A 23,352-nucleotide genomic window follows, 5' to 3' on the forward strand; every position below is an offset into this window, starting at 1 on the left:
GCAAATTTTTGCTCAAGATAAATATGATTTTTTTTAAAATATCATTTTAATATTTATTAAATTACATTCAAATTAAAAATTTGTTAAAAGTAATTGCTAAAGAATAAGGCATATTACATATATAATTTAATGATGTATTGAATAAATCAGTCCGAATATAATAACATTTTATAGTTATTGAAGTTATTTTTTATTGAATAAAATTTATCTGGATGGAAATGGGCTAACTGGGACGCAGCATGGTGGGGACAAATTTTTGTCAAGATAAATATGATTTTTTTTAAAATATCATTTTAAATATTTATTAAATTACATTCAAATTAAAAATTTGTTAAAGTTAATTGCTAAAGAATAAGGCATATTACATAAAGTTATAATGATGTATTGAATAAATCAGTCCGAATATAAATAACATTTTATAGTTATTGAAGTTATTTTTTATTGAATAAAATTTGTTTATCTTTAGTAGATAATTTTTTGTAGTAAAGTTTTTATTTAAAACATAGACAAATTTATTTTTTTAATTATTGTTCTCTCCATTCTAAAACTATCATTATTTGAGATTACAACATATAGATTAGGTTTGAGTTAAATATATTGTTAGGGAGATGAGTGAAAATTTCTTTCTGAAAGGGGGCAATTGAAATTTTTGAAGGAGGTATTGAAATTTTTCTAGGTCATTTTGTATAATTTTTTTTTTAGCCTTGTAAGGGCAATTGCCCTCATGACCCAATGAGTAGATACGTCCTCTTGGGACGAGTTCTTTATGAACAATCATAAGTCTGACATTGCTCTATATTTATGTCATGTTTGGTTATTAAAAAAAATAAATTAAAAAAATCGACACAAAAATGAATTAAATCATTATTTCTTTTGATGGTAAGCATGATAAATATATCAAGTGTAAAAATTAGGATATTCTTTAAAAATTTTATGAATTATCATTCTTACCTCATTAATTAAATTACGTTTTTCCTTTATGAATTTGGTTCAATATTTTTTTAATTATTTTATTTTGACCTTTATCTTTTCAATTCATTTATTAGAATCAAACAGGACCTTAAGCTTTTACTGCCCAGAAGCATATTCTATTGGGTAATCATGGATAATAACACAAAATCCCAACATATTATAATATACATAACCTAATTTTTTATGACTTTACTTTTATATAATATATATATATATTATCGTGCGTACAAGCCTGCCATGATTAAACTGAATTTTAATGGATTTTTTTTAGGATCCGATATTTCAATTTCATATAATGACAATTGATAAATACATTTTTGTAGTTTTTATACCAAAACAAACGCTAGCTTGTTTCAACTAGAAGACTTTAATCAAAAGTTTGAAGTATAAATTAGAATGTAATCTAATTAAATGAAGATATCCAGTAATGAAATAAAGAATATTGTTAATGATTAGCTATTTAATTACAAAGTCATCTTTTTTATTTGAAAGAGGTCCTAAGTTTAAGTCCGGTGTTGATTTACTAACATGGGTTTGTAGATGTGTGGATATTCTTTCATATATCAAATGACTACATTATGAATAAATTTTCAAAAAAATAAGAAAAAATTAATTATTAATCATATAGTTTTAATTCAATTATAACTCAATTCTTATAATTTTAAATTAGTTATAACTTAGTCAATAAACTTTAAATTGACACAGCTCAAAATGAAAAAAGATTAATTTTTAAATTATAATTAAGTCAAAACTACAATAACTAAATGATTAATTTTTTTAAAAAATAAAAATAATATTTTTTATTGCATGCAAATGTCCTTTTGTTGACACAATCCTATTTCACCATGATTAATTATTAAATATAGGCATATCTTCTACTAGGAATTCAAACTTAAACATTATAAGTTTTCAATCCAAACTCAAATGTTGGTTGGTTGACCCTCATAAAATATAATTTCTTTTATTGGTTTTTAAGATGGATCAGAGACTTTTTTTTTTTTTAATTAAAGACCTAAGGCCCCGTTGATTTTCACTTTTACTATTTAAAAAGTTTCTTTAAGATGTGATTTGAGTACATGTATTGTTTTTAAGGACTTTAAAAGTGATTTTGTCAAATATAAATATTAATCTTTTAAGTTTTTCTTTTTTTTTTTCCCTGCTGTGGCTTACTTTTGCTTTTTATATTTTGGAAGTGAGTGGATTAACCAAGGGAAAGATATTTTTAACTACCACATTTTCCCCATGCTATCTTGGTTGCACTTTTTTCTCCCCCCTCTTCCATTGGATCATAGTGTACATGCATTATTTATATTTTATATTTTCATTATATTTATATTAACTCTAATATTTATGTCAGACATCAAGTTGAGCATCATAAATTAAATAATTAATCATGTTAATATTTAATATTAATTTATATTGAACTATTTATATAATTTTTTTCTAACATATGACAATTTATATTCTTTATTTTTATTATTTAATGTATCAAATTTTATGTAATCATTATTTCCAAGTTTAATATATTATTCTTTTGTTTAAAAAGCACTTTAGTTCGTTAAAAAAATCATATTTAAATAATAAATCATTAGAGATCAAGTTTTTAACATTATTTAAGTTTGGATGTCTATCCTGATTTGGTAAGTTTTTAAACTTAACTTGTCTAATTTTTTTGAATAAAAAATCATACATATTTTTTAAATCATATTAATTTTAATATTAATACATGTTATGCTATTTACTATATAATTTTTTTCAACACATCAAACCTTACATTTTTTTATTGTTTATTATTTTAATTGTACATTTAAAAGTATATTTTAATATATATATATTAAATAAATTTTAATTTACAAAATGTTTTTTAAAAAATATATTTAAATATATATTTTATTATAACAATGAACTTTTTATTTTGGATTAACAATCAATTTATTTTTATCGGATGATTTTTTACAAATTAACTATTTTAAATTAACGCATTTGGCTCCAGATGTAAAGGAGGCTTTCGCCGTCAAAGTTTGCGGCCACAATCTCCTGAAAGAGCCCCAAATGTACAGTACCTTTTATAATATTGACCCGCCATATCTTTATTGAGAAGATCACATCGGTCTCCTTTTTAACAAAATTTTATCACATATAAAAAATAATAATAAATTTTATTTAGAAAAAAAATAAATAATATTTTTATTTTAATAATAATTTATTATATATTAATCTTTATTGTGATAATTTTTGTTGGGAGGAGTTTGATGTAAATTCTCTACTTTTCTTTGTCTGATTATATAAATTATATATATATATCATGACATTTCTCCGTATAGGAACCACAGAATTATTTTTTTATTATTATTCTCCTAATAAAAGTACCTTTTCATTTCCGTTTTTCTGTTTCTTCTTCTTCGTATTGGTATCGCAGAATTATTCTTTGGCATCCCTCTTCCCTTTCTCGATCCCTTCCTTTTTACTTCCTGGCCCTTCTTCATATAATCTTATTGTGAAGGGTTCAGCAGCACATAGATCCGGTAGCTTCCGCCAATTCCCCCCAACCTTTTGGATCTGTTACTATGACTTCAGTTGTGAAGATCGAAGGCCAACAGCTCCCCGTCAACGATTTTCAGGATTTGTCCCTCAAAGATAAGGTATTTGTGTTTTCTTCCTTGTTTTCTAATCTCGTTTTTGAATATTTATTCGTTTTCGGATGTTTAAAAGTGGCGAAATTTGGCGGTGGTAGGGTTTCATGGATTCTGGTTCTCGTCGTTATGACTTGTTCATTCGTTGACGAATTTTTGCGTAGTGGATGATTCTAGGGTTAATTGTTTCTGAGCGGTGATAGATATTGTGTTGCGATAAGGATTGCTAGAGTTGCTGCGCCTGATATTGTTTTTTAGATTTATGCCTGACTTCTCTGATCTTCAGAGTGAAATGCGATGCGAAGCAGAGATCCTCCAGGTGGGATCTGAGAACCATGGGGGAATCTGTGCGATTTGCTTGGATAAGATAGTACTGCAGGAAACTGCGCTCGTTAAAGGTTGCGAGCATGCTTACTGGTTGTCTGAACAATCTCTCACTATTTCAAAATAATTTCTGGACATTTGCTGCATAGATTAAATCTGGTTTATCTGCCAATTGGAATTGCAATTGGAATTAATCATGTGCTCACAGACATCCCCTGGGGTTCAGTTGTGGATGGAAGGAGGGGATGAGGTTATGGATTAGGGTTCTGGGAGGAGGAAATTTAGCTAGGGTTATATGGGACTCTTAACTCATGAACACACGCTGATGAAACACAACTAAAAATTACGGTCCTCTCATAGGATTTTCTTTATCCCAAGAAGCTTTACTGTTGGGTTGCATCCGACTAGCATTGATATAAAGTTTCATGAATGTTATGTGCCGTTAACGGTGTCTTATTTGTTTTATAAGATCTTATAATTAATAATATGATCTTCAGATGTATTCTGTAAAATCTTATTTTGTCCTATGTGGGATTATAGAGCAATGGTCTGCAATCTGGCTGGCTTGGACTTTAACGGGCATTGAGTTTAGGAACAGATTTTAGGTGTGCTTATGGCGGTTTTGACACTATTTTAGGTTCTGAAGGATGGTTGAGACAGCTGTTTCATATAATTTTAAGTATCTACTATTTGTGCTGACTCACAAGCTGTTGTCATCCATGGATTTACGATTTAATTTCATTTGCCATGATTTTTGTCATTTGCATGAGAGAATGTTCTGTGTATTGTTCGAAGTTGCTGGAAATGTTAAGGTGCCATGATGTCATTCTTCTCAAATTACTGGAATGTTGAAATTTGATAAGTTTGTTGCAGTTTGTATCACTCAATAATTAGGGCAATCTTCCTGAACATGGATTAGAGGTCAGATTTAACCTAGGTGGTTAATAAATGTTTTATAATTAAGTTTTTGCTTATCTATCTGGATTCAAGGTTGGTTGGCATTTTAAATGTTGCGCACTATTTTCCACCTTTGTCTCCGGGACAAATATTTGCAAGAACTAAAATGATTGGTTTAAAACACATGACATTTTACTGGCTTGCGTTCATGGCCTCCACTCTATAATATAGATTAGGCTTTGCTTAATTATTTTACTAGAGTACTTACTTTGTTTCTACCTCCTGTGATCTTTGTTATGAATGTTTGTTGCTATGATTGAAGCAGAACAATTTAGTTTACTGTGCAGCTACTGTAATCAAATTTGGATTCTTGTAGTTTAGATAGATGAATACTGATTTTTTATTATTATTGGCATTTCATTTTTTTTTTTGCGACCCCACCTAGTGGGATAAAGGCTTGTTGTTGTTGTTGTTGTTGTATTGGCATTTCATTTTTCTCCCCCCAATATTTGTCTTGGTGACTTGTCTGATAAGCTGTGACAGGTTATTATGTTCCTGCTTCTTATCTGAATGTTATTTGTTTTCCTGCAGTGTAACATGCATTCTTCAGTGGGCGACACATTGTCCGAGGGCCACTTGCCCGCAATGTAAACATCCATTTGAGTTTCTTAATGTCCATCGCTCCCTTGATGGCGGGTTAAAATAATAACCCTCAATTTGTTTCCTGTTCTCAACCCATGGATTTTAGTATGGATGGTTTTGGAAATAATCTGGCAAGTGTTGGTCTGAGTTGGAATTATTGTAGCCAACACAAGGGCCTTGCGTTTGTGTGTGGGTGCCTGTAGTAAAGAATTTGATAAGATGGATTAGAAACTTATGCTTGTCTTTTGTTTAAATACATGGGCTCATATTTCTTGTTGAATATTTTCTGTACAAAGAGTTGAAACATTACTTTGCTGTCTCACTTGGTATATACTAATATGTTAGAATCCTTAACTGTTTCGGACTAAAAGAGTAGTAGATATCAGTGTTTTCTCTGTAGAAATTCATCAATCACTCCAATCTTGTAATAGGAAATGGTTGTCATCCCTTGGAAGTGAATGATTTTTCTTGAGTGCGAAATTGTTGAAAAATGAAGTCCAAGTTTTTCCACCCTAGCATTTTTTGCAGCTTGAATTTCTGTGTTCTTACTGCTTGATTTGTGTTGAAACAGCCTTCATGACTACATGTTTGAGGAAAGTGTCTGCCTACTTCTCCGAGCTTCATGGTTTAAACCTTTAAATGTGGAAGATCGTGCTGAGCATGAAGACATATATATGTACGATGACATTGAGGATTATTTTGAATACGACGATGGGCAAGATGACTTAGATGAAGCTTATTATGGTGGCTCATCAAGCATCCGCATCGGCAACCGGAGATGGGGAGACAATGGCTATGTTAGGGCTGGTCGACAACAAGCTAGGCCAGTGTACCAACCACACTCCCAGAACTCGGGGGCAAGTTCATCCCGTGAGCCAAGGAACAAAGAGGTTGTCAAAGGTGCTACAACAACTGGACGGCGAGCAAAGCGAGCACTGAAACGGGAGGAGGCGGATAAGGCTGCTGCGGCGAAGCATCAGCAGCATCTAGTTAGGTTGGGAAGGAAGTGATTCTATTTATGTTGAATCAGACCAAACCTAGAAACGCTTCCCTCTCCCCATCTTAGTCTTTATATATTCATTTTAATTTTTTTGTACAGTGAATGTGGCTTTTAATCTGTAAAGCAATGTATCAGTTGGGGGAAAGATGTTTTAAGAATAATTGGGGTGCTAGGTGGTTGGTTGGTTTTAATGGTAGGACGGTGAACATGTTAGGTTTCTATTTAGCTGACTCGTTCTCTCAATGCAGTCCTTAGTTGTACATAATTCAAGTTGAACAAGGTAGGCTTCGTCTTAACTCGTTGTCCTATGTGTTGGTTCTTTCAATTATAAGTTGAAATTATGGAACGTGGAGAAGTGAAATTTGCCGCACATTTGATTTATGACATGTCTATAAATCAAAAGCTAAGTTTGGATGGATAGGTTGCTCTCATCGCACGAGTTATCATGTTATTAGAGTAACCTTAGGAATGTATAAATGATTGGATGGTGTTGGATTTTAGCTTAACTTGAAATTTGGTATTTTTCATGAAAAGGATTGAGTTAGGCATCCTTTTAGTTTAGTCTTGTCCAATAACAACTTAAAAATTAATACGACTGGACTTGATTTATAGATTGAGAGATTGGTTTTATTAGTTAGTAGTATCACTTATTTTTTTTCTCCTTTTTCTTCTATGAGAGACAATGATCATTAGTTTAATAAACTCAATTAAGAATAAAAACAACAAATAATAACAAGCCTTTATCTTATTAAGTGGGTGGGTTGACTATATGCATTGCAAGAAGTCATTGTATTTTATCATTTACCAAACTTTTAAAAATATATTAATTAAGAGATCGTGTTTAACAATTTTTAAGAGTGTTCTCTTAAGTCTTCCCCTACCCCTCTTAATAGGGCTCAATTATAAGATAAACAAAACACTTATAATAATAAATCCATTATAATTTCCAACAATAAAAGAAAAATCTTTCTATTAAGGCTAAATGATTTAAATTTATAATTTCAAAAAACTACATTATAACAATTTAGAAACAAACTCAATAAATCTTCATATAATCATCTTCTTAGCATTAATTATACTTGAAACATTTTTCAAATATAAATTAATTATAATTATATTAAATAAATTAATAGGATCGGACTGGATTAAGTGGTCCGGATGTCCCGTCTTTTGTCCAATTCAACTCGAAGAAATAGTTTAATCTTTTTAGTCTTTTTAATCTTGAAGGACCTAATTTATACAAACTAAACAAGACTAGACCATCTCGAATTAAATTGGGTTAGATAGGACTGAAGGACTTTTGCACAGCCCTAGCTTTTCATGGAGTTATCATGTCATGGTAGTAAGCAGCCTTCAGCTATTATATTTAATTGAAAATAAAATATAAAGTATTTTAGGGTTTTTATTGTGTATTAATATTTTTTCAAAAGGACAATTAATAAGTTATTTTAAATAGAGACACTCTATTAAAAAGAATGTGCAATTTTAAGAGAATTAACTGACTTATCAAGATTATGATTTAGTTAAAATGCCATGTAATACTTAAATGGAAAGAATATATGATAGGTTTTTATTCGATCTTTAAAAATATGTTAGATAAATTAAGGGGCATGTTTGATTTTGGTTCAATTTACTTTTGTTTTAAAAAATAATGAAAGAACTTGTTTTGATGAGTAATTTGGGGAAAATATTTTCAAAATTGTAAAGCAAAAATGAAAACATGTTAGAGCTATTTCGGGTTTATTTTAGTTTTCTAAAACATTTATTACAAAACATCATTTGAAACAAAAAAAAAAAAGGACCTAATTCTTTGTCTTGGTCCCCAAATTTTATTTAGTTATAGATTTCTTTTTTTACATAATCTAATATTGATTCTTGACTTATCATTTTCTTATTTGCTAAAAAAGCAAATAGGTTACTGAACTTTATGTTCACAAGTATATGATATATTAAATTCATTTTTAGTGTATTGTTTGAAATGATGATGCAATTTCACACTTACTAGTTACTATTAACAAAATTCTATTTTAAAAGTTAGTTGATTATAAAATGTCAAAAAATGACCAATAAAATTTTCTGTCATTTTTTTTTTTATTTTATGTAATATTTTTTATTTTTTTAACTAACGATTTAAAGTTAATTTTTAATAACAGTGAAGAGAGAGACTATACCGTTTTTAAAAATTAAAAAGAAATATTGTATTAAAAATAAGTTATGTCTTAGACCCCTACATTTCTAATTTATAATTATAAGCCAATTGCTTTGTTATACTTTTTTTTTTTTGTTTTGTTTTGATGAATTGCATTGAATTCTTTTATTATTATATTTCAATTCAATTGTATTATCAAGAAAAAATTTGAATAAAAAAATTAATATGATCAGAATACCTTTATTTGGATGGAAATATGATTAATATTAATTGAATTAATTTTAATATAATTCATTTAAATTTACATTAATTAAAACTAATATTTTATTATTAATTAAAGTTATTTAATCCCAAAGGAAAAAAGTGATCAAATATATATTGGGGTGAGAGAAAAATTAATACAATACCACTTGTTTATAATTTAAAATGTCACTTGTTTTAATCTTGAGATGCAACTCATTCAATATATGTGTGTTTGTAAATTGTAATCCAAATATTACTTTGTCTTGAATTTTTGAAGCATGAAGTTGAGCTAAGAGCACAGAAGGGAAGACAGTAACAGCTTGTAAATCTAGGCCAAAAAAAAAAAAAAATTAACAATATGGCGGGAAATAGCATAACATAAATTCATTTCTATAAAACAGTGCTTAGTGGAAGCCAAAAGAATAGTATGGTAAAGATTAAAAAAAAAAGTCCCTTTTCTCATAACACCTAATCAAATACAATAATTAGCTTTATTTTTTCAGTATATACTTATAGATATAGATAGATGATATTTCACATTCAAATTTCAACCGTATTTTTTAAAAAACTAAATTATTTTTATAATAAATATTGTTAATATTTTAATCAAGTACAAATATTATTAGTAATTCTTCCAATATTTGCCAATTATTTATAATAAATATTTTTAATATTTTAATCAAGTACACACCTGATCTATTCATTGAAAAATTATCTTATCACATTTAAACTGAAATATATAAAAGATGCAAGCGTGAGTTCTATTGTGAATATAGTGTTCTTTTAATAGCACCTATATAGCTTATGCAATAACGAGCAAGGTGAAAAAAAAAAAAAAAAAGGTGACAAAAACTTTTATTCCAGACAACATCACACCATTATTAGGAGGTTTCTCTTAAAATTGTCAGTCCAATATCAATGAAAGTGCAGAAAAAATCTCTTCAAAGCTTCGTAATTCTATAACAAAAATGAAAATACAATCAAACAGATCTAATTCTTCATCTTGGTCCCCAAATTTTATTTAGTTATTTAATTCTTTTGGCTTATTTAATATTTGATTCTAGACCTTTTGTTTTTTATTTTATTTTATTGATAAGCTGTATTGAATTTTTCATTAAATATTTCAATTCAATAACATTATTGAGAAAACAATTGAATAAAAAAATTTAGCATTATCAGAATACCTTGGATGGAAATATGATTAATATTGATTAGAGTAAAATACTTTACCCTTCTGTCTTTTTACCTAAATTACAGACACTTCTTTTCTATTTTTGAAACCTATATAAACCTCTCTTAATATAAATAAATACGAGCCTCTCCTAGTCATTACATTCCTAACCACTCACCCCCAAACATTATAAATCAAGATAGGTGAACAAGCCAAGATGTAAATACAAACTTGGGATTAATTAGCATCTACTGACAAGGAATCACATATCAGAAAAAATACTACTTAATTTTACAATTACAAGAGACTTGGAAGAGTATAGAAAGGGAAGTAAAGTTGTGGAAGGCACAAAATTCTACCGTTATATTGCTTCTCTTCATAAAAATAAACATTTTAACCATTGAAAAACAGAAACACAAGCAAACAAGCTAATCACTTGAGGAACCATCATCATCCTCGTGCTCAACAACAACTTTCTCTATGAACCTTTTACGAACACCATCAATGACAGCTTTTCTTGATTGTTCATTCCTGCTCTGGCCATCATTTAGCACAGGATCTGATTGGCATAGTACTAATGCAACACCTAATTTTTTTTTTTTTTTACCAGAATGTGCAAATGATTCACCAAAACATGTTGGGTAGATGGGGTAGAATGAGGGAGCAATGAGTAAGACTATCATGAAAAATAAGATGATAGGAGAACATGTCTCAGCTGAATTTTTTTCAATCAATGGAACAATATGAACACAAATAGTATGAGGAAATAACAATATATATGAATTCTAAATATAGACAGGTTCACAGACAAGGAACACAAGCAAATAATGAAGCGTGGAATCTTCAATCGATAATCAGTCTCCATGACTGGTGAACGTCATGCTTACATGTTAACATAAAATGACACTTGGATATAATATTGACACTTCGGGTTCTTGTGAAGCTGTACATTAGTGCCCATCTAAGATACCTTTTTTACAAGAGATGCAGTAAAAGAACACAATAAATATATCAATATAAATAATCTAACAATAACTATTGCCAGATGGTATTTGATTAAACAACATTCAACTATAATCATGTAAACAGACAATGATATCAGTTTAATTGCACAATATAATAAGCCATTTTGAGAAAACTTCACAATAGAAAGCAGCCCATAAATCCATATTAGAAATGAATTAGAAGAAGTAAAGCTCCTGCCTTTTTCAATAGGAAACTAATAAAAGAAATCAACTATGAAAGAAGGATATCTCAAGCCACCTAGGCTAGCTCAGATGGGTAAGAGTGGTGAGGATATGATAAAAATTCAAACTTTATTCCCTTCAAATATAACCCAAAAAAAAATCCATAACATAATTGGCATTCTTTAAGATTAATAGAATAAAATACAAAGGGGCACTGCCAATCAAAGCAAAAAAAAAAAAAAACAAATATCATAGGCATCCTGAAACAGATTAAATACCTTCAGGAGTGCATCTCCGCCCAAAAGTATGCATGCCCACATAATTTGCTTTAACTGCTCCATTGTTGTAAACCAACAAAGTGGGAAGATTGCGATCTGGGTAGTTTGGAATACAATCAGTAGATATTATCTTGACAAATTTTATTGCAGGATATCTTGCAGCCAATTTCTAAGCCATTGCATTAGAAGTCCACATTCAGAATTCTGCCATGAAATGAGTGTAAATTAATATCAGCACAAGAAACTTTATTCCAAACTTAAATACAGCTTTTGAATATTTTTTATCTGATTGTCCAATAATGCATTACAAGGAGAGATATTTTACAGCTTGACAATGCATAATTGGTAACAATTGCCTAAGAAACTTTACTGAGTTATAGATTTGAAATGATGTAAATAATTTAAAGATGTCTTAAGGCCTACCCTTCTTTGTAAAGGTGTACAACAACCCAAACATCAGGCGGAGCTGTGAAACCTCTCGAACAAAATCAGATCCTGATATCGGAATTATCGATCCAAACCTCAAAACTTTGGCTGTCTCTCTCATCTCGGCCAGCCTCTTCTTCCTATCAACGAACAAGAATCAAAACAGAATATAAAAACAAAAGTAGGACCTGATTTTGCTTTAGTCATAGTTTTATTTTTTCCCCCTCCAACATGTAAAACGACTAAAAATTAGCTGGCTGAAATTAACAGTATAATAAGCCACATACACACAGGCTTCTGACATTATAGTAGTTGTTTCCTAAACACAACATAATCCCACGATATGATACACATTTAAGAAAGTAAATAGCCAAAATAATCAAGGCAGTATACATCTACGTTATTTTCATATTCTGAGCAGAGAATCAGACATTCTTATATAGATCAAACTTCAATAACCAACCTGCACTCCTGTAGGAATCTATCATCATCGAGATCGTCTTCAAGCTCTTCGAGCTCTTGTTCCATTTTGTTATCAATCTATGCGTTATCTTTCGGAATCGAATCCTTATCAGGTGCAGGTGTAAATGGTGGTGGCTTGAACGCAGGTGGTTTGGGGGTAAATTGCCAAGCTTTCTCTGGATATCATCCCACTGTGTGGACGCTCCTTCCACGTCTTTGTACACAAAGTGATAATCCGTCATTGTTATCACACAACAGATCTTAGTGGACTTCAACTTGGCAAATTCTAGACGGATGAAGTTGGCTCTTCATAGATTCATATTTTTGGGAATTCGACTATCGGGGGGGAAGGGTTTTTCGAGATTTTACGCTTGCTGTGTCTTGAAGAAAGAGTGGCTGAAAAAACGAATTAGGCCAGGTTGGCTATTCATTTGTGGGGAGATAAAACATAAATATGATCGTGAGCACAAAAAAGAGAATAAAAATTAACGATCCTTGGTATCAAAAACAACTGTACGAGTCTCAATCTGATTTGCTTGGGTGTGGATGCTGCGGCCACAACAAATCAACTTCCCTCACAAGCCCAAGAACAGAAACGCGGAGAGAACTAAGGAGAATGAAAATGGTGAAAATCATCCAATCGCAGCAAACCAATAGGATTCAGCCAGAGCAGAAGAGAGAGCAAGTGAGAAACAGAATCAAAATATATGGGGCTCACCGGAAACCAACCAGAGCCCGCCGAGGAGGCATACGGAGAATGGATACGATGAGCACAAGGCTACAAGAACTGGGCCAAGCTTCAAATGGGAAGGCCCAAATGGATTCCAACGAGGCTCGACCTAAAAGCTCCCACAAACGACTCCACAACGTGAGGAAGGATTACTTATGCTTTTGTGAACGAGAACACCCCAAATCAAATAAAATAATTACTTTTATTTTTTAATATTATATATATCATAACAAAATTAGGTAAGTAGTTAAGTCCCAAAAGCTCACCAAAATTAGGATATTAAGAGTGTTCACAGAAACAGGACGGGATCGGAACACCCTTATCTCATATCTCATCCAAAAAAAAAAATCGGGACTGAATTTTGATCCGTGTCCCGTCCTGTCCAATTAGAAGTAGGGACGGGACGGGACAAGATCGGAACGTCCCGCCATCTTGATAAATCAGATAATATCAAAGAAAGATCTAGATAATAATATTCATTAAAATTTTAAATTATATAATTTATTAAATTAAATAAAACAAAACACAACACAAGTACATAAATCACAATAATTTAAAATTAATTATTGAATTAAATTATATTTCATGGATCTATATTGAAAACTGCAAAATATATTGACAACATTTTACAAACACACTTGGAAATAAAAGGCAAGCCACTTGAGAATGAATTTAATTTTCAAGTAAGTTGCAAAATAGTTACAACTAAGCTTACAGTTTTCAATAGTTAAGAAATTAGATTAGAACAATAATTAAGCCTTCACTCCAATTTCATGACTACTCTAAAAATAGAAACTAGATTAGAAGTATTTTACAACACTTTTTGATAATATAGATGGTAAACCACTTGAAAATGAAAATCATTCCACCATAATTTTGAAATATTAATTTTAACTTAATTTTCTGTTTTTAGTTGTTTAAAAATTAAAGGAAAAAGATAATTTGACCTCTAAATTATAAATGTCCAAAGCATCTAAATTTTTTTTAGTGTAATATTTCCTTTTAACTTTTGAAAATCTTCATTTTATTTTTACTATTGATAAAAGTTAACTTTAACTATTAATTGATTAAAAAATGATCGCAAAAATTATAAAAAATGATCAAGAAAATTACACAAAAAAACTTACAAACAATGACCCAAAACATACAGAAAATAACCAAGAAATTCTTAGTCTTTATTTATTTCTAATTAACTAATAAACAAAGTTAATTTTTTTAATTTTTGTTAATAACAAAGGTAACATGATACTATTTTCAAAAGCTTAAGGAGAATATTGTGTATTAAAAATGAGTTTAAGATAATGTTCCTGGACCTATAATTTAATATCAAATTTTCATTCAATTATTAAATACATTAATCACACTACACGTTATAATAACCAATACAAGTAATCTTTAGGCTATAAGAGTAGGAATAATAGGCAAGTTAAGTACAATATTAAATCATTGTTTTTCCACTTTAGTGAAGATGTACTAAGCTAATTACTCTTCTAAAAATCAAGCAAGAAAAACATTATAAATAAAAGTATTAAATAAATAGATATAAAAATAAATTATATTAATATAATTATATATTATAAAGAAAGATATCACCATGTTTACTCAATATCATTAAAATTATCAATATAAAAAAACTTTAGTTTTAAATAAGAATTGTAAGTATTGAAATTATAATTGATATAATTAATATAAATATAAATTATATTAATATAATTAATATACTTAAAATAAATATATATATATATAATATTTGAGATGGGATGGGATGGGACATCCCAATAATAATTCCGTGTCACGTCCTATCCTGTAAAGTCCCGTCCCGATTATTTTCGAGCCGAGACAAAACTTGTCCCAATATGATCGGGATGATGCCAAACCAATCGGGACAGATCTAAGCTAAAAACCCAAATATATCTCTAAGCTCAAAAGCATTTATAAAAATACTTATAGATTGTCCATTAATAAAATCTTTATATCTGCCGTGAGATGGATTTTTCCACAATCTTATAAGTTATGTATTAAATTGGATTAACTTTATTGGCTATATATATGTATATATTCACTCATCATTTTAGTTCTTTTTTCTTCTTCAGGTCTTTTTACACCTGGACCCTATTTATTGGAAAGAGAATAATTATTATGCTAACCCTTGTGAGTTGTGAGACTGTAATACTATTATTTCTATTTTAAAATTCAAATTAACTGTCAGACTGCAAAAGGAAAATGCTCTCAAAAACATGTTTAGAAAAAAATTCACAAAATTTGAATGTAAAACTTTATTTAAAGAATTATGTAGGTGTTTAAGTGTTAAGCTGAGTGATTCAACTATAAAAGTAGTTTGGAAATAGCCCAACAATCACATGTACATTGTAACATAATAAGTTAATGATCATTTTTGCCTCTCAACTTTGCTTGAGGGATTGCTAGAAAGTCTAAACTTAACTATAAATTAATTATATCCTTAAAGTTTAGAAATTTCCTCTTTCATCATCATTAAATTAAAAACACTTAATGTTTGTTAATAATTAATGAATCCCATTATTTTTTAATATTTTTATTAGGTTAAAGGTCATTTTTGCCCTTCAACTTTTATTCAAAAGATCAGTAAGCACATTTGACTCAAATATTTCATAATAAAAAGATATTAAAAGTAATGTGATAAGATGCAGAGTGATAAAGGAAGAAAATTTTAAAGTTAAGGGATATAATTAATTTATAATTGAATTTAGGGTTTCTAATGACCTTTTGGGTAAAGTTGAGAGATAAAAATAACCCTTAACTCTAAAATCTTAATTAGCATAGTTAATTTTGTTTTGGTGATTATATGAAATTATTAGTTGATTTGAACACATGATGGCTGATCAATTTTGCAGTTAAGAATTATGTGTTTTCATATTCAATTCCTCCAAAGTGACTTAAGAATTGATGGGAAATTTCAACATTATTTCGGAGAAATTCATAGTCTAAACTTTAGTGACTCTTTTCATGGACCCACTTGTCAAAAAACAAATGATTGATGAAAAAAATTTAAAGAAAGGAAAAACCTTTTTTTTTTTACAAATATAAAATGGAATTTCAGTCCCCCTTTTATAGTACATGAACAAAACTTTATTTTGACGATTTATAAATAATATGTTTATCAATTTTATCTTCACATTGATTGATAATCAGCAGATAATGAGTGTTATGAGAATCGTTTACTTTCAACCGGATACATATATATACATATATAAGTAGATATAATTTGCGACAAAAATTATTTTTATATATAATCTTTAAAATAAAAATAAGGAAATTAATTATTTTTTATTTTTAAAATTTTGTACTTCCTTGAATCCTAAAAATAAGAACTAGATGACTAATTTACAATATAAAAAATTAGTTAAATTAGTTATTGTATAAAATATTTGTTAATCGTTTTATAAGAGATGATTTGTTGTCTCAAGGTCTATATTATTTCATGGCAAAAAAAAAGAGAGCATATATTATTCCAATATTACCTTCATTGCTTTACTCTAAATAAATTTTTTTCTCTCAAGAGTATTTTAAAATTTTACAGAAAAATTAAGATTATAAATTACTTCACATTTAATGAATTTCATTGACACGTTAGTGTATTTAAAACATTTCTTATGGTCAATATATTATATATATTGATTTGTACAATCATATGGGTAGTTTGAGAAAAATAATAATAAATCCATGAGACAAAGAGATTTGAAGTTTATATTTAAGATCAAAATAAACTCTCCAAAAACTCTCATAAATAGAAACTTACGGAGTAATTGACAGTTGAACCAATAAATTAAATGAACCGAATAAGAACATCAGTACGTAAAATAATAATTATGAAAAAAGGCACAATATTTTCACATAAAAGTCTTCATAGTGTTCATTAACAACGGTAATTTTTTTGGACATTTACACATAACAAGTTCTTTGTTAATTGTGTATTTACTGAAACTATTAATAAAATTAGAAAACTTGCTATGTGAAATTGGATTATCACCTTCTTTAGAGAGACAATTATATTGATTGGCTAGCTTATCATGCCTTTATTATTAATATAAAACTTTAAATTTTTTATATCCCAATTCCCATCACTTGGTTGTAACAACATTTTGTATGTTAACATGACCTAAATTGTCTTTCTATACAATTTTTTTATCATGGCCTTGTATTTCAAAAAAAAAATGGTATAAACTTATTATTTCTGCGTTTTTTTTGGCCAAAACATTATCATTTCTATGTTACAAAAAGGAAAAAAAAAACATTATTATTTCAAGCCCATTTGTCCTATGAAATCGATTGCTATACTAATTTTGCATTTAGATTAGCGTGCCCAAGACAGCATTATAGGATTTAAATCATGAACTATTGAGAAAAAAGTATCTTATTGTTGTGAACAATATAAGTACAACCACATAATTTTTTCTCATGAAAGGGGAATGTTTTTATAGGTTACTTAGTTTTTAATTATTTTTTAGTGCTTTAACTTTTTTGGTACAATGATGGAAATAAATATCATTTTTTCGCACAAATTTGATTTAGCTAATTACTATAATTCTTTGATTACCATTGGATTATTTATTAACTATTCATTTAGAAAAATATCATTTTTTTTAAAGCTGGAGACCCAAATGTATAAGAAAACTTTTCAAGTCATTCACATTTATCATATTTTCTTTTCATTTTTTACTGCAAAGACAAAATTAGATGCCATAGTTTAATGTTTCTCTTCAATTTTAATCCATGTCTTGTTTATTTATTTATTGTTAATATTTTATTGTACATATTCCCTCCATTCAAAAATGGAAGGCATTTTTGAGGAGTTGGATATTCAAAATATAAAACATTTTTAATCTTTTGAGGTATAATCATTATTTTTTAAAAAAAGAACACCTATTGATAGTGAATTTATATTTATTATAGGGTATTTAATAGAGATAAATATGAAAAGATGGGATTAGTTTAAAAGTAGATAACTACTTTATTAAAGGATATGATTCAATTAAAAATATCTTATATTTTGAATAGAGGGAGTATGTGAGTTGATAATTGTTATCCATGCATCTTTTTATCTAATTTGTGAGCACACGCTATTTCCTTGTAGAATATCAAGACAATACGAAATCATAAAATCAATATTATTTATAAATATTGATAAAACTTCAAAAAATGGACAATATATACATTGGGCTTGTTTTTTTTCTGTTTTGAAAATTATTTTTTGAAAAAAATTAAAAAACCTATTTGGATAATTGTTTTTGATTTAATTGTTTTTTTTTTTTAAAACAAAAAATTGAAACAATATCAAGTTATTTTCATTTTATTTTTACTCCATTTGTTCAAAATGTAATAAATTTTTTGAGGAGTTAAATATTAAAAATATAGTATTTTTAGTCTTTCGAGTTATAATCATTATTTTTTAAAAAAAAGTGTCATTATTGATAATGACTTTATATTTATTGTAGCGTATTTAATACGAGTAAATATGAAAAGATAGGGTTAGTTTGAAAGTAGGTAATTACTTGATTGAGGTAAAATTTAATTACAATGTCTTACATCATTATATATATAAAAGTAGGGTTAAAAGTTACGAGAGAATGCCACATGTTCATTTTTAAGTTTGCTATAATTCTGTACTTCAGGATATCTTTCCTATAATTTCGTGCTCTGGAGTTAGATTTGGAGTTAAGTTCAGGCTAATTATTATTTTTTAATATATATATATATATATATATATATTATTCAAGTTTGAAGTTAGGAGTAGGATGACTTACTAATTTTTAGATATATATATATATAAAGAAATTATTTTTTACCTATTTGAAATTCAAATCTCATCATATTGAATTCAAATTAATATCTATCTATTTAAAGTTTTCATCCACTCTAAAAATATGTCGAAAATCTAAGTTCATATGATTGAGTGTATATATGCAAATATATTAGTATTCAAATTTAAACTAATATTTATCTGTTTAAATATTTAAAAAAAGGAATATGTGTTTGAATATTTAGACTATCCTCATGATTTTAGAGAATTATAAATATGATAAAGTATATATATTAATCTATTTAATAATTTGGATCTCATGATGTTAAATTTCACATATTATAAATTTTATAATATAGATATTAATTTATTTAACAATAAAATATTTAGAACTATCATTTGTTATTTATGGAGAATATTGAAATGTTAAATTTTGGATAATACTATGTTGAAAAGGCCCTCGTGAAGTTTGTTAAAATTTAAATACATTAAATATCTATACTCACAAAAATAAATATTAATATCTATCATCTTGATTTTTAAAAATTACCATTTAATTTTCTCTCCCAAATCAACCTTATTCAACTATAAATTACTAGATTAAGTCAATAGCACATTTCATTCCTTCACGTCTATCTTACTTCTCTAATCACGTTTGGTTTATTTTTTTCTTGACTGTTATTCATACTGTCAATGATTTCTACATCTAAGAGGCATGCAATTCACATCATTAGTACAACAAAAAAGGATTGACACATTATGGTTAGGATGATTCATGTGTAGAGATTGTTAGATAGAAATATATTTAAAAAATTCAACGAGTGTTGAATTGGTCTTCCAGGATGTTTAAGTAAGTGTTTATGTTTTTTATATTTGTTTTTTATAATTTGGATCACATCAATTACATCTAATATAGAATACTTATCCTATGTGTAGGACAACATTACTATAGCTGTAGTCATTTGAAAGCTTTTTATGAGATGTTCTGGAGATTTTGTACTTTGAAAATCAAATTTGATTTTTAATTTGTGAATATATTTGAACTCAATTTTTAAGTATTTATATATATAGAATAAAAAGATGATGATTATAGTATATCTTCTAAAAATATAATTTCTTATCCATTTTCATCTATATTTAAATTTTTAAAACTATAAAATGTTAGAATTTGATGAACTTTCATAAATTTAATATTCTCATAAGGTTAAGATATTGATTGTTTCTTGTGTAAAGTTTGAAATCTAAACTACTAATATTTTTCAATTAAATAATGTTATTTATATTTTCTTATTAAAAATAGTATTAATTAATTTAATGATATTTTTACATAACTAATCATTTTATTTAATTAGGAAATATTTGAAATTCAAATATGTTATCAAAATAAGTTAAAACTACAAAACACATCGACCAATTGAATGTACAAAAAATTATCTTTAAAACATATCTTTGGTAAAATAATTCTCCCAAATTAATCATAACTTTGAGGAGTATTTAAAATTTTGGCATGCTATAATTTGAGTAGGATAAGTTAATAATATTGGTCAATATATTCAACTATTTTTGGATTGCCAATATAATGTAGTTAATAATAAAAAGACTTTAAGTTATTAATAAAAAAAGTTTTTAAGTTTAAATTTAAAATTTTAAGCTAGATAAATTAAAATTTTAATATATGATGATTAAAATAGGTTTTCATTTTTAATTTGAATTTTCATCCATGTATATATTATAATAATTAAAAAATTAGAATACATTAACTTCTCTTCTGATTTACTTTCATTAAATATACGTCCTTTTTATTTTTTAAACATACACAAACCTTTCCTAGAATTAATAATTGTATACAAAAATCTTCTTTTTATTTTAAATTTTTTATTTTATTTATCCAATTATTAATTTACTATTAAGTCAATATTGGATCAAAATAGTCTATTTAAATGTAGATATTTTGTAGCAATCATTTAATATATCTAAAAAAAATTTAATGCACATATTTTTTAAACATTTTAATCATATTTTAAACTTTTTATTTTGAAAACTTATTTATTTAATTATTTTTTAAATATAAATACACAAGTTATCTAAAATAATATTTTAAATATGTATATGCAAAAATCTTAATGAAATAGGGAAGTAATGCATAATGAGAATAAATTAGTCAATATAATTTATGCTTTCTTTTCTTTAAATTTTATGAGTTTGATCACAAAATTTCTAAATTACTTATTTTAAAATTTTCATATTTAATTATTTAAATTTCCTTAATTTGAGGAGGGGAGAGAATATACAAATACATTACAAGGGCAAATTAATACTTTTAAGTTTTTTAATATAATTAAAATTAAAAATTAAAGTATTTTAAAATTTTTAGTTGAATATTCTTAATGGGGCTACAAAGTGGAGTAAAGTGTAGGTTTTAAAATCAAAAGAAAAATTTATATAATTTCAGGAAAATGGAGGTACAAGTTTGTATTTTACTCTAATTAAAATAAATGGTATTGGCTACCATTTTATTCTAGCTATATATTATACTAATTAAATAAGGAAGATTAATTTAATTAGGTGTTGGAACAAAATGATAAAGATTGGAAGAGGAAGGATTGAATAATTAAACAATAAAAAATTTGTAAAATAAAAAATTATAAGCGAGTTAGCTCGCAGGTTAGCGAGCTCAAGTTAAATGGTGCGAACCAAAACTAGCCAACATCTAATCGAGCTCCAGATTACACAACTTAACCTACCACTCTTTGGCAAGGTTTGACCCACGGGCTTGGCTTATATTACTAGCTCTAATTGAAATCGAGAAAATATTACAATATAATGAAAAAAGTCCTCGAGATCACAAGCTTATACTTTTACTTAACATGTCAAGTTTGGATGCAAGTAGAAACAAATTAATAAGAAATGAAATAAATTATAATAGGGTTACATTATATGATGAATTGATAAGATTGTTTTAGAGCCTAACTTTTGAAAAAAAAAGAGAAGATTTATGATGATGCCGCTGAATTTGATGAAGAAGATTTTTTTTTTCATGTATGGATATGATGGTGTTAGGAAGACGTATGTTTGGAGGATACTTTCTATTTCGTTAAGATTTAGAGGTAAAATAGTTCTCAATATAGTATTAAGTAGGATACCCTATCAGGAGGACATACAACTCACTCAAATTTTGTTTCCTCTTTTTATGACTAAAGACATTATACGTAGCATGAAACATGGGATCAACCTGGTTGAATTATTTGTTCACATATCATTGATCATATGAAATGAGGCTCTAATGGCACACAAATTTTGTCTTGAAGCTCTTGACAGATGCTTAAAGAATATTTTAAAATTAAGTAGCCTATTAGCTGGTGATCTTTCTTTTGAAGGAAAAGTTACTATGTTTGCTAGAGATCTAAGGCAAATTTGGCTTTCCTATTATTCTAGGTGAGTCAAGAGAAGACATTATTTTTGTAACCATTAACTTTTTATTTTGGGACAATTGTCAACTTTTGACACTAACAATAGACATGAGATTTCTATAAACAAATAATGGAGTATCTATTAGTACTCTTTAAAATTTTACTGATTGAATTATCTTAATTGGTGATGCAATAGCTGCTAGAGCTAATAAAGGATTTATGGATATTAAAATCCTAGATAATTTGATACAAGATGGTTAAGATAATTGTAAAGTCTATTGTTAATTTAACTTTCTCAATTTTTCTTGCCAATATATATAATTCTTCATATTTTAGAGATAGGATTGTATTAGCTCTTATGTAGGTTATGACTGAAGAAGTAAACAAGTATATGTAATCCTTATTTTCTAAGAGAAAGTTGTATGCATGAGCTTTAATAGTGTTATTAAACATGTTGGAGATATGAATTTACTTAATGACTTGCATTCTACATATTCTCTAAATTAAATTACAATGTCAAACCTTCTAAATTATGAAATAAGGCTTAAAGTGGATGCTCCAATTTTAATGTGAACCGAATCATTGAGAAGTTTATGGGTTATGCAATGGTACATGTCTTATAGTTACACGAGTTAGAAAACATGTTATTGAAGCCTAATAACTGTCTAGATCAACTACAAGAATGAAAGTATGTATACCAGGTATTGTTATATGTCTATCTAATTTAAGATTGTCATTTATTATGAGAACGAAGCAGTTATTCATTATGTTAGTCTTTGCAGTTCCCATTAATAAGAGCTAGGATTTGAGTTTGTGTCATATTGGTTTGTACATAACTCATCCTGTTTTCACCAATGATCAATTATATGTTGTTTCTCATGTTCAAAGCATGAAGAGTCTAAAAATATTAGTTCTTGATGAGGATAGTCACTATAGAGATATAATTTTTAATGTCGTTTATAAGGATGTATTCGATAATTTGATTTAAATAATTATAAAAATTTGTTAATTTATCTTCCATCATATCCATTTACACAATATGCATTTAG

At 27.6% G+C, this 23,352-nt stretch overlaps 1 protein-coding gene and 1 pseudogene across 1 annotated transcript; one reads left to right on the forward strand and one right to left on the reverse strand.

The window, feature by feature from the left end:
* Positions 1–3,396: 3,396 nt before the first annotated feature.
* Positions 3,397–6,838, forward strand: LOC129319050 (uncharacterized). Its single transcript, XM_054964082.1, has 4 exons — positions 3,397–3,614; positions 3,892–4,022; positions 5,418–5,522; positions 6,040–6,838. Exons 1-4 carry the CDS (start codon positions 3,540–3,542, stop codon positions 6,476–6,478), a joined length of 750 nt encoding a protein of 249 aa, XP_054820057.1. The 5' UTR covers positions 3,397–3,539; the 3' UTR covers positions 6,479–6,838.
* Positions 6,839–10,249: 3,411 nt separating this feature from the next.
* On the reverse strand, positions 10,250–13,024 carry LOC129318585 (uncharacterized; annotated as a pseudogene).
* Positions 13,025–23,352: the final 10,328 nt, after the last annotated feature.

The sequence above is a fragment of the Prosopis cineraria genome, unplaced genomic scaffold (assembly GCF_029017545.1).
Source record: "Prosopis cineraria cultivar Desert tree isolate PC_DT_omini unplaced genomic scaffold, ASM2901754v1 PC8, whole genome shotgun sequence".
In the NCBI taxonomy this organism is placed as follows: Eukaryota; Viridiplantae; Streptophyta; class Magnoliopsida; order Fabales; family Fabaceae; genus Prosopis; species Prosopis cineraria.

Bases quoted from the DNA above. Each gene is read 5' to 3' on its own strand.
- LOC129319050 (XM_054964082.1), top strand. From the start codon at position 3,540: ATGACTTCAGTTGTGAAGATCGAAGGCCAACAGCTCCCCGTCAACGAT. The intron at 4,023-5,417 runs GTTGTCTGAACA...GTTTTCCTGCAG, and splicing joins GGTTGCGAGCATGCTTACTG to TGTAACATGCATTCTTCAGT. The intron at 5,523-6,039 runs GTTAAAATAATA...GTGTTGAAACAG, and splicing joins CATCGCTCCCTTGATGGCGG to CCTTCATGACTACATGTTTG.